This window comes from Mus pahari, chromosome 2 (assembly GCF_900095145.1).
Source record: "Mus pahari chromosome 2, PAHARI_EIJ_v1.1, whole genome shotgun sequence".
Lineage (NCBI taxonomy): Eukaryota > Metazoa > Chordata > Mammalia > Rodentia > Muridae > Mus > Mus pahari.
The window spans coordinates 48,945,213-48,962,489 of NC_034591.1; the positions used below are offsets into that span (position 1 = coordinate 48,945,213).

The following is a 17,277-nucleotide window of genomic DNA, read 5'->3' on the forward strand; positions in this document are numbered from 1 at the left end:
GGAGGGGGAGGGGGAGGGGAAGAACGCTGTCCAGGGATGGGGTGTGGGCTGCTTGTGGCCCTGGTGTGAGTCACTCCTCTCTGCCTCTCTCTCCAGGCACCAACATGATGATGGTGGGCGTGCATGGGCCCAAGACCCCCTGTGAAGAGGTATATGTGAAGCACATGGGAAACCGTGTCTACAACGTCACCTACACTGTCAAGGAGAAGGGAGACTATATCCTCATTGTCAAGTGGGGTGACGAAAGTGTCCCTGGGAGCCCCTTCAAGGTCAATGTGCCCTGAATCTCAGAAGCGCCGCCCCCCAAACCAGGCCCCCACTTCCTACCAAACTCATATCCACACAGATGTGCCACACCCCTCTGCACACTCACAGAATCAGACACTAAAACACCTGCCTTAGGTGTGATGTGGGTTGTACAACCTCCCACCCCCCTGTGTCACTTGAGAGGTGGGGGGCCTTTATCTGTCTTGGATCAGTGTCCCTCAAATGTGGCCCAAGGGCAGACCGGGGTGAGGCTCAGGGCAGAGACTGTGAAATAAGGGGTTAAACAGGGTTTGGAGGGAGCCTTGGGGATCATAGTAGGGCTGATGCCAGTGGGCAAGCACTGAGTTGAGGCATCTGTGTGTGAGAGAGAAGTCGCCCTCACAAACTGCCGTACCTGAGGACTCTGTCAGGCCTGTCTGGTGGCCACAACCCTAGAGTAAAGAACTTGGAAAAGAAAGAACAATGGAAGACGGCAGAACTAGAGCAAGCAGCACTTGGCCTGTGAACTGGCCCTGAGTGACATGCTCTGCCCACGCCAGGCCTCCTGGGGAACTGATTTCTCTTACTATTTTTTTTTTTTTTTATGGTTACACAGCTCTGCCCCACTGGGGGTCTTTTTTACACATTGTGGGGCCCAGCTCTCTGGGGAACTTTTGCACATGTGGAAAACACCAAATAAAGCAATAGCTGTTGCGAAGGCTTAGCTGTCCTCTGTGTGTGTGTGTGTGTGTGTGTGTGTGTGTGTGTGTGTGTGTGTGAGAGAGAGAGAGAGAGAGAGAGAGAGAGAGAGAGAGAGGAGAGAGAGAGGCAGAGAGGGACAGAGAGACGAGACAAAGAGAGAATGGTGTGTATATATGTGTGAAAGAGACAGAAACAGAGAGAGAATAGTGTGTGTGTGTGTGTGTGTGTGTGTGTGTGTGTGTGTGTGTGTGCATTGTTGCCTCCTGACCCAGAGTAGAGAACCACACAGAGGTGAGATGATTTGACCCAGGGCTGAGGGCAAGGGACTGGGGAGGACAGGAGTTCTGGGACACTGGCTAACAGAGGACCCAAGGAAGTCTTCCACTAGCGAGAAGGCTGGTAGATGGCAAATGGAAGCAGACACTGTTATGGGTGGCTGGAAGGCCACTTACATCCAGCCCAGCCTGAAGGATGTGGATGTTCTTATTAGGTTCTTGGAACTGATCACAAGGCCGGGTGGTGATGATCTTTCTGAGTTTGACGTCAACCTTGTCTACAAAGTGAGTTCTAGGACAGCCAGAGCTATATAGAGAGATTCTTTCTCAAAACACACACACACACACACACACACACACACACACACACACACACACACACTGTGACCTCTGACATAGGCAGTAGTGTTCTTTACCAGAAACTAAAGGAGAATCCTGGACCTCACTCCAGACCCTCTAACAGACCTGGGCCAACTACCCCCTCGTTTCAAATCTTGGCCTGGCTCAGGTCTCCTGGACTTCACAGCAGCTTCTGAGCTCCACAGCTGATAAATAAATCTCCTGGCTCTGACCTGCCCTCCGTGCTCCATGCAGCTAGAAAGGGTCCCATTAATGGCCTCGTGTCCCTCTGGTTTAGAACCAGGCCCCTTGTGGCTCCAGTTCCCTTGCAGTAGCTGGTTTTCTCCACACTCCCCTGAATTCAGATACCTATTTCCCCACATGTGATTGGCCAATGTACCCAATCCCAGTTGACACTCTCTGCCTCAACACCCTCTGTGGTTTTCTGGGAACCGAGGCTGCAGTTCTGGCCTCTGCTTGGGACACCTTTGCCTTCCAATGTTCCCCTTTCTGGCCAACGGGAAAGTTTCCTAAACCTCTCTGACCTTTCCTGAGTTCCCAACCACCAACTCCCACACTTCCCTGGGGCACACTTCTGCCTGTGGTTATCACACTGACCTGTGGCCAGGTACGCATGGCCGACACAGTCAGTCTAAGCCCCGCCTCACCCCGAGAGCTCTGATACAGGCATGGATGATCTGCGAACAAGTCACAAAGCTAAGTGCAAAACTCCCTTCACTCAATAGATCTGCTAACTATAGACCCATCCACCCCCGGCACTGTAGAGTGGTGCCAATGAGACCTGAGACAATGTGACCCCAGACCTCAAACTTCATTCAGTCCCTTGTCTGCTTCCTCATGCTCTCTTCAGGTTTCCTCTTTCCCTTCCTGTCCCAAGAATAAGACTGGATAGAGAGACTCATGGGACACAGGAGAGAATGGGAAAGCCTCCTTACCCTTAGAGTCTGGCTGAAATCTGAGAGCCAAGGATTCCAGCAGAACTAACATTTTCTGTGAGGATCGCCAATATAGAGACAGTACTCCTTTTATGTAGAGATATTTCAAGCAAAAACGTTAAAATAGTAATGAAGACTAAACCAATGTTGACCATAAAAACAAGGTGATGTCATTAGCACCCCCTGAGATTTAGGATTTTACTTATCAGCTGTAGAGTCGGTTTTCAGGGCACATGGAGAACCACCCTATGACTTCATTTAAGCTCCTTAGTAACCCTTTGAGATGTGACTACAGAAGGCCCCAAAATAATGCTATGGCAATGCTTGAGACACTTCATTCTCTCTCGAGAAGCCCACACCCATGCTGGAATGTGTCTAATTCTTTCCCCCAAGCACCTCTCTGGTAACCAACCACCTTGCTAAACCTATATTAATCTCTAATACAGATGAACCCAGCCGGGCATGGTGGCACATGCCTTTAATCCCAGCACTCAGATTTCTGAGTTCGAGGCCAGCCTGGTCTACAAAGTGAGTTCCAGGACAGCCAGGGCTAAACAGAGAAACCCTGTCTCAGAAAACAAAACAACAACAACAACAAAAGTCTCAGCTTTACCTAAAAAAGGTTTCAGAAAAGAATCTCTCAGACTGCTACAGGTGACAGTAAATATAGAACTGTGTCTCCTGCCCCTGTCACACTCTAGGTGACAGGAAGTACTTCCCTTTCCTCTATCCCTCAAGGTCCCTCTGGAAAACTCCCTTTATGGCATCTCTGCTCTTCCCACTGGGATTTCTCACTCTCCCCTTATCCCTGCAGGGCGCTCTTGAGGGCAGAACTCATGTTCTATCAATCCTTCATCCCTAGCTCATCATCATGGTCCCATGTGACAAATGGTGGTTGAACGAAGAGCAGAGATGTATTTGGCAGGCTTCAGCTCCTAAAAGCTCATCCAGCCTATTAGCGGTGGATTTGTTCTCTTAAGCATCTGACCACGTGTGATCATCGAGGACATCTATACCAGGATACTCGCCCTACTCTCTACCCATCTCTCCTCGATGGAGCTGGTTTGCTGCCCTTCCCTGTGACTTGAAGTCCTTACTCATAGTTAGTGGGCTCAGCTGCCCTCACCCAACCATGGCAGGGCAGTGGGTGCTGAGCAACTGTGGGCCTCTCCTCAACCCTTTAAGAGTCCTGTGGCCCAGCCCTGAGAACTTAGTGCTAAGTCTAAAATGAAACCTTGAAACAGTAAAACGGAGAGTGAGACCCAAGTGTACCCCAAATCCCAGGCCAATCAGGCCATGTCAGTGACGAAATACCTGACAGGAAGAACCTGAAGTCATGAAGGGTTTCTTCTGGCTCACAGTTTGAGGTTACAGGCTATCATGGAGGAAAGATACAGCAACAAGAACCTTTGATTAGGTTGGTGGGAGCGCAAGGCTGCTTACAGGAAGCTGGGAGGGTCAGGACACAGAAAATACATCTGGGCAGCTCAGAAGACACTCAGATCACATTGGACATATTTAGCCTTTTTACTCAGTCTTGGGCCCCATCCTATGTGATGGGACCAAGCATACTTACTGTGTTTGTTGGGAGACCCGAGGTATGTCTCATGAGTCCCCTAGGACCAGGATTTCTTTTCAATTCAATCACGTTCACAATCCAAATTGACTGCCAGACATACACACAAGCCCAGGCTAGAGCATGTGGGCTATGTCAAGCACACCACACCCAAGGTTCTCCTCCCTCCCATTGCTGACTCTCTGTCTGTCTTTGTTGGAAAAACAAATGGCCCTTTCCCCTCCAACCTACTCATTTCAGAATTCATACTCTCAGGAATGTTACTTCTTGTTTTGTTTTGTTTTTGTTTGTTTTGTTTTGTTTTCCCAAGACAGGATTTCTCTGTGTAACCCTGGCTGTCCTGGAACTAGCTCGATAGAGCAGGCTGGCCTTGAACTTGTAGAGTTGCCCTTGCCTTTGCCTTCTGAGTGCTGGGATTAAAGGTGGGCAGAACTGTTACTCTTATTCCAACAGGTACCTCGACTAGAAGACAGGTTTCCTTGCTTGGTGCTTAAACACATGCAACCTCAGAACCAGTTTTATGAACTCTGGCTCTAATAATCTCTCACCTCCATCTAGTCCACTTTCCCTATCATCAGACCTGCATTCCAGCCAGCACTTCTGTTTGACTCCCTCCTTCGGCAGTGCCTTTGCACACACTCGGTTCCAGAATGGCTCTAACGTATGAGCCTGCTGATGAGGACCCTTTAGTCCTCAGGAAAACATCTAGATTCTTTAATTTTGTTTGCTTGGTTGTTGTTTTTGGTGGTGGTAGTGGTGGTGTGTACGTGTGTATGTGTGTGTGTTTGGAGAAAGGGTCTCTCTGTGTAGCCCCGGCTATGCTGGAACTAGCTCTGTAGACCAGGTTGGCTTTAAACTCAGAGATCCACCTGCCTCTGCTTCCTGAGTGCCACTGCAGCCTGTTTTGTTTTGTAATTTTTTTTCTGGAGATGGGTTTTTTAAAAAACAATTGTTTGCATTTATTTAGTTGTTTAGGGTGCCTCTGCATGTGTTTGTGCGTGTGTAAAACACATGTAGAGAGATCAGAGAACAACTCACAGAACTTGCTTCGCTCTCCTTCCACTGTGTAGGTTCTAGAGAGTTCACTCAGGTCATCAGCTGGGTGGCAAGTGCCATAACTCACTGGGTCATCATGCTAGCTCCAGGACAATCTTAACATATAGTTGTGGTGGTCTGAATATGTTTGGCCCATGGTAAATAGCACTATTAGAAGGTGTGGCCTTACTGGAGGAGGTGTGTAATCTTATTAGAGGAAGGGTGTCACTGTGGAGGTGGGGCTTTGAAGTCTCATATATATGCTCATGTCTGGCCCATGTGATCAAGTCTCTCATTCTGGCTGCCCGCGGAAGACAGCCTCCTTCTGGCTGCCTTTGGATTGAGATGTAGAACTCTTGGCTCCAGCACCATGTCTGCTTGCAAGCTGCCAAGCTTCCTGCCATGATAATGGACTGAACCTCTGAACCTGTAAGCCAGCCCCAATTAAATGTAACTTTTATCAGAATTGCTCTGGTCATAGTGCCTCTTCACATGTGCTGGTGCCCCTCTCACCCCTAAGACAATATTTCAAGCTGGCCTTGAGCTTGTGCCAATCCTCTTGCTTCAGACCTCCTAAATGCTAGGGTTGTTTCTATGCAATTCTCTAAATTTAGCAAATAACATGAGACCTTCCTTGGTCACTACAGCACTACAAGTGTCATCATTCATTTGCCCATTTCTTTGGTAATTTAATACATATTCAGTAACTATTAGTCATGTCATACTTAGCATGCATGTGTACATCATACAGATTCAGAACTTGACCTTCCAGCTAGGAAATATCTGTTCTTGGACAGTTGTGGTAGCCTATGTCTATAATCCCAGACTAAGGCAAGAGTTGAAACAAATGAAGGAACATGAAATAGTGGTGCATTCCTATAATCCCAGCATTCAGGAGGATGACACAATAGGACCACTCGCTGCAAGTTCAAGGCCAACCTAGTCTACATTCTGAGTTCCAGGCCAGAAAAGGCTACATATAACAGGTTTCAAAAAACAAACTACCAAATAAAACCAAAAAAGGGGGTAGGTGGTTTGACCTGATGGCAGTTAAATCCTAATAGTTGGGAGGCAAATAGTGAGATATATATACATACATATATGTGTGTGTGTATATATATATATATATATATATATATATATATATATATATATATATTATACATATATATTATTTATTTCATATATTTGGGTACACTGACACTGTCTTCAGACACACCATAAGAGAGCATCAGATCCCATTACAGATGGTTGTGAGCCACCATGTGGGTGCTGGGAATTGACCTCAGGACCTCTGGAAGAGCAGTCAGTGCTCTTAACCACTGAGCCATCTCTCTAGCCCTGAGACCTATCTTTAAAAAGAAAAGAAAAGAAAAAAAAAAAAAAAAAAAAAGCACTGGGTTGACCAGATGAACCCCAAGGTGACTCTCATAGGGTGTACTATGACCTCACAAACTTGTGGCCCGCTCCACTGCGGCACTACTACACCCGCCTCCAAAATCACAAATGTAACAACAAAAAGAATTAAAAAAAAAAAAAATCAAACAAATTAAGTACACACTGTTCTGTTTTGTGTAGTGGCGCAGGCCTGTAATACCAGCATTCAGAAAATAGAAGCAATAGGATCCGTCCTTTCCTACACTGCAAGTTCAAGTCCGGCCTGAGATAGGTAACCATCTGTCTCAAAAAAAGCCAAAACCAAAATAACGTACACAGAAAAAAAAAAGAGTATATTCCCTAAAGACTCGGTCTCTAATAACACTAGGTTCAAAAGGCGTGTCTTCCAAGAAGGAAGAAATTAAGGACAGAATGCCAGCGAGAGGCCTATGACGCTCAGGCTTCTGGGAGACGTAGTTCTGTGGTTCCGGCCTCTATGACGCAGGAGTACGCAGATTGAGCGGCGTTCCTGCTAATGCGCATGCCCGGGAGGCGGGGACCTGCGCATGACTGAAGGGCGGGGTCTCTGCGGGGGCGGGGCATCGCAGGTGTCTGGGGAGCGCTCTGCCTGGCCGACAGGATGGCGGGCAGGGGAAAGCTAATCGCGGTGATTGGAGACGAGGACACGGTGACTGGTTTCCTGTTGGGCGGCATAGGGGAGCTAAACAAGAACCGCCACCCTAATTTCCTGGTAGTGGAGAAGGATACCACCATCAATGAGATCGAAGATACTTTCAGGTACGGTAGCCTGTGAGGCCTAAATGGGTCCTTCCGCTTGCTACAAGCACGGGGAGAATTGGTGGCCTGATAACCTGGGTGTCAGGTGGTGATGAGGACCGGGATAGTTCCGGAAGTCGTCTGTCCACCCGGAGCAGGGGCCTCCGCCATCTAAGTTCCCTTTTGGGACTCAGTGGGGTCCGGACTACCGCAGGTCCACGAACTCCCCATCACATGACTGTTTGTCAGTTTAGGAGGGGAGGGGAGGGGAGCTTGTGGTCTGCCCCTGCTGTAATTGGACGCCTGGAGCCTGTGCTGACCTGCATGTTCAGCCCTCTTCCGGGGTCCCTGACTCTGGCAGGTAGCGTATTCTCTGAACCTTAGTCTTTTCGACTGTGTATCCTAAACAAACCACCTCCAATGTAGGCTTGGAACAGTGGGCGCGCGCGCGTGTGTGTGTTTGTGTGTACACGCTTCATTTATCTTAGAGGCTCACAATTGTCCTGTAAGGTAGTGGTTATTCCCACTTACTAGTGAGAAAGATAAAGGACGAATAGGTTAGGGTACAGGCCCAGAGACACCTTAGCCATAGGAGGCAGAACCCAGGTCAACTCTTTCATTACGGCGTTTGTGTATGTCCGTGGGTAGGTGTGCGCACATGGAGGTCAGAAGACAACTTGGAGTCAGTTTTCTTTCCATGGGCGTTGAGGATTGAATTCAAGTGACCGGGCTTGCATAGCCAGCAGCTTTACCTGTGTCTTCCTAAGTTACCACCTACTCTGTTTATTCAGCTCCCTATAGACTTCCATTTGTCTTGGGCACAATGAACAAAACCTTTGGGAAGTATGGCCTTCCCCAGCAACTTTGCACTTCAAATCTTTACATCATGCCCTGGGTCATCGTTTTAAAAACTGGGTGCAGGCATTCCTTTTAAGCCCTGTTGACTAGAATTGAGGGTGCCAGCTCTCTATTTTTTTCCTCGTTCCTTTTCTAGAACTACTATGCCAAATCTCAGGAATAAACTGCCCTCACCTGTTTGCCCTAAATAGCCCAGTCTGGGGATGCTGGCTGGGACTGGTTCCCGCAGCCTGCAGTGTGGCAGGCTCCGACCTGGGAGACTGATCTCTAAGCATACCAGTAAAGTGACCTCCATTGTCACTGGAGGACAGATCTTACCTCCAGGGATTTACCATGTTTGCAACAGGAAGGGGTCCTGAAATCACCAAGCCAAATCTACTCCATGTTCGGCACAAAGTAGGTGCCCAGTAAATGACTTTGAATGAGTAAATGCATGGCTGAATGGTGTGCGTGTCTGTGTGTGGAGGAGATCGCATGAGAGGAAGGCCAGAATGAGTCTCTATCTGGAAATGGTGACTCCTTCATTGCTGAGTTTCCTCTTTCCACCTTGCCTTTGGCTTATAGCAGATGTCCTCCTGGCCCATCCCCTGCCCTAATCAGTGTAGATCTTGAGGCGTCCAGTGGTCTCATTTACCCTATCTCAAAGGTATACAGTAAGGAATCACTCTGCCACTCCATCCTTGCAACTTGTCTCCCTTTCAACCTCTATCAATAATAAGAAAATTTTGTTTTGTTTTGTTTATGTAAGACAGGGTTTATGTAGCCCTGCTGTCCTGGAATTAGCTATGCAGACCAGGCTGGCCTTGAACTCCACTACCACCCAGTCTTTTTCTTTTCTTTTCTTTTCTTTTCTTTTCTTTTCTTTTCTTTTCTTTTCTTTTCTTTTCTTTTCTCTTCTCTTCTCTTCTCTTCTCTTCTCTTCTCTTCTCTTCTCTTTTCTTTTCTTGTGGTGGTGGGTGGTAGTTTGTTTTGTTAATAAGGTTCTTGTGTTTCTTGACTTTTATGCAGATACAAAGGGGCTCATACATATTTCTCTCCCCTCTGCCTCTCCTCCACAGAGGCAGCTTAAAGAACACACTGACTTGCACCCTGGTCTTCATTACCAGTTACCTCCACGAGCAGATGTGTGGACTCCAACCCTGATCAGTGTGGCTCTGAGCTTCTAAGTGTAGTTGCTTCATCCAAGGAAAGAGAAGGCTGAAGGCCTTATGCCTCTGGCCGCTGTCATTTCCTCTTCTCTCCCAACAGGCAGTTTCTAAACAGGGATGACATTGGCATCATTCTCATCAACCAGTACATCGCAGAGATGGTTCGGCACGCCCTGGATGCCCACCAGAGGTCCATTCCAGCTGTCCTGGAGATCCCGTCCAAGGAGCATCCCTATGATGCAGCCAAAGACTCCATCCTGCGCAGGGCCAAGGGCATGTTCACCGCTGAAGACCTACGCTAGGGCTGCTCTGCCCTCAACCCTCCTCTCACAACCAGGCCTCTCCTGGTTTGCCATGCTCTATTTAAGTTCAAGCCTTGTTTTCCAGCCCCTCCCTTCCTCTTCACTGAGTGGCTCGTAAGCTGTTGGGGTTCGGTTGTTCAGGTCTAGGCTGGGTAGGGAAAGAAAGCCCAACCATTTCTCCATTGCCTCCTCCCTGTGCTATTAATAGTATCGTTGTTGATATTAAAGGTATATTCTCTCCAAATGGGTGCTGGTATGGATACATAAAGGTTGCAGCATTGGGGAACATTAGACTTGCAAATATGGAAAAGCAAGGTGAAGAAGCATTGGTGGGGGAATAATTCAAAGACTGGTCACCTGGATCAGAGACTGCCTTCAGTGATGGAGGGCAGAGTTTGAGCCCAGTCTTTCTACCTTTGCTGCTTCACCTCGTGTCTTCACGGTGCTGGGAGGGGCCCTGCCCAAGGGACAGAAGCAATTGCCTAGGATTGCCATTGTCATTCTAGATGAGTGTTCTCAACCTTGGCTCTCAAAACCACAGGGGTCCCCAAGACCAACAGAGACCACAGATCTTTACAATTGGTGAGTAGGAAAATTACAGTCATAAAGTAGCAACAATATTATGGTTGGGGGTCACCACATCATAAGGAAATGCATTAAAGGGTCACAGAATTAAGAAGGTTGAGAACCCCTGCTCTGCATAAAGCTTGGGGCCTACAGGTTTGGGAATCAGATGTTTAGTTAGTGAGCCTTTCTAGGCTGTCCCAGAAAGGGGTAACCTGGGACTCTGCCAAGGGCAATGGCAGACAGAATCCTGGCTTTCTTAGTTAGGGTTCCATTGCTATGAGGAGACACCATGACCAAGACAAGTCTTACAAGGATAACATTTAATTAGGGCTGGCTTACAGGTACAGAGATTCATTATCATCCATCATCATCAAGGTGGGAGCATGGCAGCATCCAGGCAGCCATGGCACAAGAGAAACAGAGTTCTACCTCTTCATCCAAAGGAAGCCTGGAGCAGATTGTCTCCTCCGTGGCTAGGAGGAAAGTCATAAAGCCTACCCCTACAGTGACACACCACCTACCCCACAAGGCCACATCTCCTAATAGTGCCACTCCCTGGGCCAAGAATATTCAAAGCACCACACTGGCCCTGTGTGAGGCGAGGCTTGGTTGCTAGGTGACCATCCCAGGGCAGCCACCCTCTGTCCACTTGCTGTGCTCAGCCATAGCTACCCCGACACTGCTCATTCCTTTGCCACCATGTCGAGGCAGCTCAACATGGATACCCTGCGGCAAAACTTCTGGAAGGAGGAATATCTCAAAGAGATGATGTTGCGCTATGAATGGCAGCGCAAATATGGGACTCTGGTGAAGGCCAAGCAGAAGGCTAAGGCTGCGTCCCGTCTGCCCCCCAAACTGCCTACCCTGTTGCCTAAGTCCTCAGTCACACCACCACCACCAGCCTCCAAAACAACCCTGTCTAAAGCCCCCAGCCCTGCCCCAGAGCCTCTTTTTCTGTCAGATATGTACCCAGTTGCGCCTAACACAAAAGCCCTGCTGTATGAAGGCATCTCCCACGACTTTCAGGGGCGCTACCAGTATCTCAACACCCGAAAACTGGATCTGCCAGAGACGCGCTACCTGTTCCCCATCACCACCAACTTCACATATGGCTGGCAGCTGGGTGAGCTCCCACCTCCCATAAATGAGTCCCCTCCCAAACAGGGAGCTCCTGCCATGTGCTGGAGAGAAAACATTCTGGGGAAAGGCCAGATCGTGGGCAAGGAGATAGATGTAATAGAGACAAGCTCTGTGAAATGAAGGAACGGTGGTGGGTAGGGAGGCGGGCATGTGCTTCAGCCGGATCGTTAGCATAGACCTATCTCAGGCTCGGGTGTTTAAGGCTGAGGGCTAAAAGATATGGGGAAGGGTTCTGTCCTAATTTGAGGGGAAGCTAGTGAGGATTTAAACAAGTGAGTGATGCTGGATTTGAGAGATTGAGACTCCTGGGCAGGTGAATTAAGCATCTGTGTTGTCTTGAAAAGACGTGATTAGGATTAGAACTGAAATCAGGGATGTTTTAGACACTGCTCCATGGGGCTTCTTGCCGGTTTAAATAAGACAGAGAGGGCAAGCAAGGGTGACCCACAGATTCTGTTGTAGTTGCTCGTGAGATTAGAAGAGGACAGGGCAGTTGGTGTTTGAAGACAGGTCCGTGGTGGCCATAGTAGGTTCAGGATGTCACTGAGGCAGCTGTGTGGGGCAGCACTGCCTTCTGGAGTTAGGTCAGAGCCAAGAATGGAATTTTACCTGAAGGGAGAAGGGAGGTGGGCCAGCACATAGGGGTGGCATCAGAGGGAAGGTGAGTACCTGTTTTTTTTCTGTGAGACTGAAGGGAGGTCGTCAGCCAGGACAGAGAGCCAGAGAGGCCCGGTGGCTTTTCAAAAGTGTGGGGAAAATAACAAGGCTGTATGTGCCATTGGGTCAATGAAGGTTCTGGAGTATCCATTCACTCACTAACCTACCGGTCAGGAAGTTCTAGGGAGTGTGCCCCACTGCCTGAGCATGTGCAGAAAAAGTGGGTGGTGGGGAGCAACACAGTGCCCTCATTTTCCTCTGAGATGAAAATAAGGCTCTGAGATGAAAATAAGGGACCCGGCTTCCCAACAGAAGAAAGAGGAAGCCCCAGAAGTGAGGTGGAGGTAGAAGGAAAGTCCCATGTCTCCAGAGTTTGTCCCTGTGACAAACATAGCTTAGAGGCACTCTCTGACCTGTTGGTCCTAAAGAGAGAGTGCAGTGGTCCATCATCTAGATGCCAAAAAAAGGCCCTAGTGCAACATCTGAGAACCTGATGATCATGGCAGACAGCTGAGTCCAGTTATCTAGCACCCAAACGTATTTTCCTGTAGTCCTCACTTCTCAGAAATCCTTTTTATTTACTTATGCAAGGTAGATACGACATGGGTAGAGTACTAGGACTATGTGGGAAACTCCTGTGCTCTAAGACCTCCCTCCTCAGAAACCCATTCCTAGTATCTGACATCTTTCCCCAGGCCCTGCAACAAAGCAAGAATTGGTCTCCTGCAAGATGTGCCGAATTGAGTCGTTCTTCCGTAAGAATGGTGCCTTTGCACTCCTGGACCCGCGAGATCTGGCCCTCTGAGCTTGGGCCTGGCAGTGACTTGGAAACCAAAAGAAGAAATAAGAGGATTTCTGGTGGAGCCTCATTGCTGTGTGTGTGTGTGTGTGTGTGTGTGTGTGTGTGTGTGTGTGTGTGTGTGTGTTTTCTCCCTGGCCTTAATGGTTCCCTCTGGACTTTTCTAAAACTATCTCACACCTAGTAGGGTAACCATTTAGCCTTTTCCTTAATCATCAGCTCCATATCTCCAGGGGGACCCAGCAAGGGAAGGGGCAAGCTGGGTAGGGTGGAAGCTATTCTCCAGGAGTAGGCTCCTCAGTGCCAGGAGACAGTAGCTCCTGGAAGTTCTGGGTGTTCCTGGAAAGACGGTGGATTGTCAATCAAGTGTCAGGGTAAAGGGGCAACTACCATTCCCTGCCTGCCCCTTACCTGGCCCCAAGTGCCCGCAGCTGCAAAGTCCTGCCTCGATGGACTTGTTCCAGCAGTTCCCGCAAGATGCGTTGCCTTCCCGCTACGTCCCCCTAGGTGGCAAGAGCTTTGAGCGGGTGAGTGTGGCCAAGAGGGGGCCAGCACCCGCCCCTCTCGCTGAGCCCCTCCAGAAGCGGCTGGCTGCGGTCCTCCACATCCCGGTCCTCCACATCCCTTGGGGGGTGGGGATGGGGGGGGGACACAGCCGCGGTGGCCACGCCCCCTCTCCCCAGGCTCTTGCCTGTGGTGCCTTCTGAGCTACGCTGGGAGGGAGCCCCAGCGGATAAACCCGGCGATGGTGGTTCACAAGGATGCGGAGTCGTTCCAGGACCTGGGGAGGTGGCAGTCAGCACGGCTCCGCCTGGGCAACCCTCCGATCCCCTCCACGACCACTACAAGCAGGCCGGGCCCTGGGACTCACCCGGAGCCGCTGCTGCTCGCGGTCCCTACGCCGCCGCTGCCTGGCCGCTCGGTTCAGCTCTAGCAGTCGCTGCAGAACCTCCTGCCCTGCGCTGGCCAGTGCCTCCTTCCTGCTGCAGGGCGCGGGCCACGCGGCCTTGGAGGGTTTGGCGGCCCTAGTGACTCTCTGCTCCCTGAGATCACTGGGAAGCCTTGTCTGTTGTTCTTGCGCCTCAGAGACAAGTATCCCGCCTTCTGGGCCTTGGAGCTGTGGCGGGGTGGGAGGAGCCCACGCCCCTTCCTGGGTGGCTGCTGCCTGTGTCACCTGGGTGCTACCACCCTGGGGTCCTGCTATCCCCTTTTCCACATGCTGAGGGATGGGCTTTTCTGGGGACTTGCAGAAGTCACTGGAATGACCCTGAGGCTTGTCCTCTTCCTGGCGCCATACTGTGGCTCCTCCCTGAACTTCCCCCCAGACTTTTGACTTATTGCTTTCCTGCAACGGAGGGGTTTTAAATTCCTGGCCCTCTTGAGCCTGCTTCCTTTCACTTTGACTCTGAGGAACTCCTTTGTCTTGTCCCTGTATTGACTCTCCTTTATAACCCTGAGATGACTGGCCACGCTGACCCTGTGGTGGCCTCTCTGGGTGACCCTGAGGAGTCAGCGGTGTCTGAGGTTCTGCCCTCTCCTGACTGAGGCCGGAGCCCAGCCCCTTGGAGGGATCTTGGAGATCTGACAAGCCCTGGGAAGCCAGGTCAGAGGGTTCTGGGCCTTCCTGGCCCAGCTTTCCCTCCTGTGTGCTTCTGAGTGTCTGTCCACAGGAACTCAGAATGTTTGGTTCTTCTTGGCTTCTTTCTTCCATCTTGCCCGGGTCCTAGGAAGGAAAAGCATTTTGGGCTCAAAAAGTTTGTGCGGTAGCCCCGAGACTGCTCTTCCCCAAGTGGGTTCCATATCATATCACTACCACCTCTACCCACCCACTTTTGCCCATCTCTAAGTGTGCTTAACCATTTTATGCTGTTTAAAAGGTCTCAGCACTGGCCCCTCTTACCTCCAATAGCCCCACCTTACCCCAGCAGCCTTCTCCCAGGTAGACTAGACCCCTTCTGCCCCCAGAGGGCCCTTGCCCATGACCTCAGACCCTTTCACCTTAAGTTCTGAGTTCCCTGGCTCCTTGAAGCTACTGTTGCTGGTAGGATGTAAGCAACCTGAGGGTGAAAAAAACAGACAATGACCGACATCTACTGGCATCTGGCCTCTTACACCCAGACTAGGATGAGAATGCTTGAAGCTGAGCAGTGGTGGCTCACGCCTTTAATCCCAGCACTCAGGAGGCAGAAGCAGGAGGGTCTCTGTGAGTTTACAGCCAGCCTGGTCTACAGAGTGAGTTCCAGGATAGCCAAGGCTACACAGAGAAACCCTGTCTCAAAAAGCCCAAAAAACAAAACAATAAAAATGAGGATGCCTGGGTAGTGCTTATATTTCCAGTTGTCACAATTCCTGCACCTTCGTTCCCGCTGCCTTACCACGCGCTGCATGCCACATGCTGCATACCTGGGCTGTATGCAGTGTACTGCATGCCTTGTGTCACCTGTGTCTGCAACAGCCAACCCCAACTTTTTAGCCTGAAGAGACCTCTCTAAGGAGACTACACTCTTCCTCCCCCAAGAACACTAACACTACAAGAAGGGCCCATTTGCCGAGATCCTATGGTGTACCAACACCCCCACACACACAGTTGATCTGGGTATGGAGGTTCAGGACCACAGAAGAGCCCCACTGTTTGGGCCCTACTTTCTCTGTCATGAAAGAAAATCCTACTTCGCTCTTTGTTTCTGACAACAAACTCAAAAGTTCGCGATGAAAATTTAAGCCAGAGCCTGGCTTAAAAACCGCCAAGTCTTCATAATTTACAAAAGAAATCTGAAAGAGGGGCACTCTGCTCGCTGCTCCCCGCCGCTGTGAAGGGGAGCACTCTGTACGTCAGAACTGGCTCAAGGGTCTGCATTTCAGAGTTCCTAAATGGAGCTCCTTTGCAGACTACCACATCCTTCTCTTGCAGGGAAAACAGGCTGAATATTTACAACAGTAACTACAGGCGTTTGTTTTCTATGGAAACCTGTGCAGCTTTCAAGGGGTTTTTTTAAACAAAGGAGTTTTATAAAATTCTCCGGCTTTAGAAAACATTGTCAAAAGGTGGGAAAACAACCTCTTCCTTTCTTCCTGCTGAGCTGTGGTCTGTTTTGTTTTGTTTTGTTTTGTTTTGTTTTGTTTTTTTTCGAGACAGGGTTTCTCTGTATAGCCCTGGCTGTCCTGGAACTCACTTTGTAGATCAGGTTGGCCTCGAACTTCAGAAATCTGCCTGCTTCTGCCTCCCGAGTGCTGGGATTAAAGGTATGTGCCACCACGCCCGGCTGAGCTGTGGTCTTATTAGAGAGTAATACCCCACCACCACCACCGGTGTAATTTGTATCCATTTCCCAAGAGATAATACTTGTAAAAACTCTGTCAATCACAAAAGGGACAACTAGCACTCTTTCATTCAAGTAATAAAACAGCTGGAAGTATAAAGCTTTGATAGGTGTATTGTTGAACACAATTTGAGAATCGATTCCCTTTACAACAGGCAGGGGTTGGGGGGGGGGAAAGGTCAGGGCATCTGTCCCACAAATCCCATCTGCCTACTTCAGTCTTAACTCTCTCACAAGGTTGAGATCTCAAAGACTAGACCAAGTCCTCCAGGGTCCCTGTGCCCCTGTTCCTGGCATAAGGGTGACAGATCACCTAAGGTTGCTAGCCTCTTCCGTCATCCTTGGGCATCAACTGCTGCTGCTTTCCGCTGCTTCTGTCTGAGCTCCAAATTCAATTCAGAATCCCACTGGACACAGTGCCAATCGGGAAACTGGCAACAAGACCTACTCCTGTTGAGCATGGAGGTCCACCTATAATCCTAGCGCTCGTGAGGATGAAGCAGGGGGGTCGTGAGTTCAAGATCAAGCTGGAATCTACAACAAGTTCCAGGTTAAAATGGTCTATATAGCAAGACCCTGCCTCAAAAACAAAACAAAACAAAACAAAACAAAAATATATAAATGCAGCTATATTTAAAAACCTATTTGCCGTCCCCAGCTGACTCTGACACCCAATGAAAGACTGAGATGAAGAAGGACCTGGGATGAAGGTGTCCCCACTTCCCAGTCTAGTCTGGCTTACCAGCTCCAGGAACTCCTACTCCATTGGCTTCTTGCCCCGCTCCTGTTGGTGTACCAGGTGTAGCCTTGGCAGGCATAATGGGGCCCTCCAGCCTTGGGTCTCCATCACTCCTGGCTTCCTCCAGATCTGAGGCCGATGAAGAATCTGTAGCCAGCTTCCTGCGGGAGTTCAGCAGCTGCAACCTAGACTGGCCCCACTCATCTCCCTAACTCTGAGTCGAGGGAGCCTCCCCTGCACCCAGTGGATCCCGGGAAATGGAGGCAGGAGGAGGGACACTAGGGGACTGTGAAGGGAAGAATGTTCTCTGTCACTGTGGGACAGCATTGAGAATGTAGAGTCCCTGGGGAGCAAGACTCACCCCTTCAGGAGCTGATGGCTCTCACTGTGGGCTTCCCCAGCCTGGGGTGGAGGGCACAGTTTGGAACTCTGCAAGGATCAAGTGAGCCCAGACCCACAGGATA

The 17,277-nt window shown here is 49.7% G+C and overlaps 3 protein-coding genes across 4 annotated transcripts in view; all 3 read left to right on the plus strand.

The window, feature by feature from the left end:
- Positions 1-969, plus strand: part of Flnc (filamin C) — a 29,091-nt gene extending 28,122 nt beyond the window's left edge. For both annotated transcript variants that reach the window (XM_021190479.1, XM_021190480.2), the window contains one exon: positions 97-969. In XM_021190479.1, coding sequence (XP_021046138.1) covers positions 97-284 — 188 coding nt within the window. In that variant the 3' untranslated portion in view covers positions 285-969. The remainder of the gene's footprint in view (positions 1-96) is intronic.
- A 6,127-nt stretch (positions 970-7,096) lies between these two features.
- Atp6v1f (ATPase H+ transporting V1 subunit F) lies at positions 7,097-9,835 on the plus strand. The gene is made up of 2 exons (XM_021191134.1): positions 7,097-7,304; positions 9,390-9,835. Exons 1-2 carry the CDS (start codon positions 7,147-7,149, stop codon positions 9,589-9,591), a joined length of 360 nt encoding a protein of 119 aa, XP_021046793.1. The 5' UTR covers positions 7,097-7,146; the 3' UTR covers positions 9,592-9,835.
- Positions 9,836-10,598: 763 nt separating this feature from the next.
- Positions 10,599-12,781, plus strand: Atp6v1fnb (ATP6V1F neighbor). Its single transcript, XM_021191906.2, has 2 exons — positions 10,599-11,281; positions 12,651-12,781. The coding sequence occupies exons 1-2, from the start codon at positions 10,858-10,860 to the stop codon at positions 12,758-12,760; spliced, it is 534 nt and encodes a 177-aa protein (XP_021047565.1). The 5' UTR covers positions 10,599-10,857; the 3' UTR covers positions 12,761-12,781.
- Positions 12,782-17,277: the final 4,496 nt, after the last annotated feature.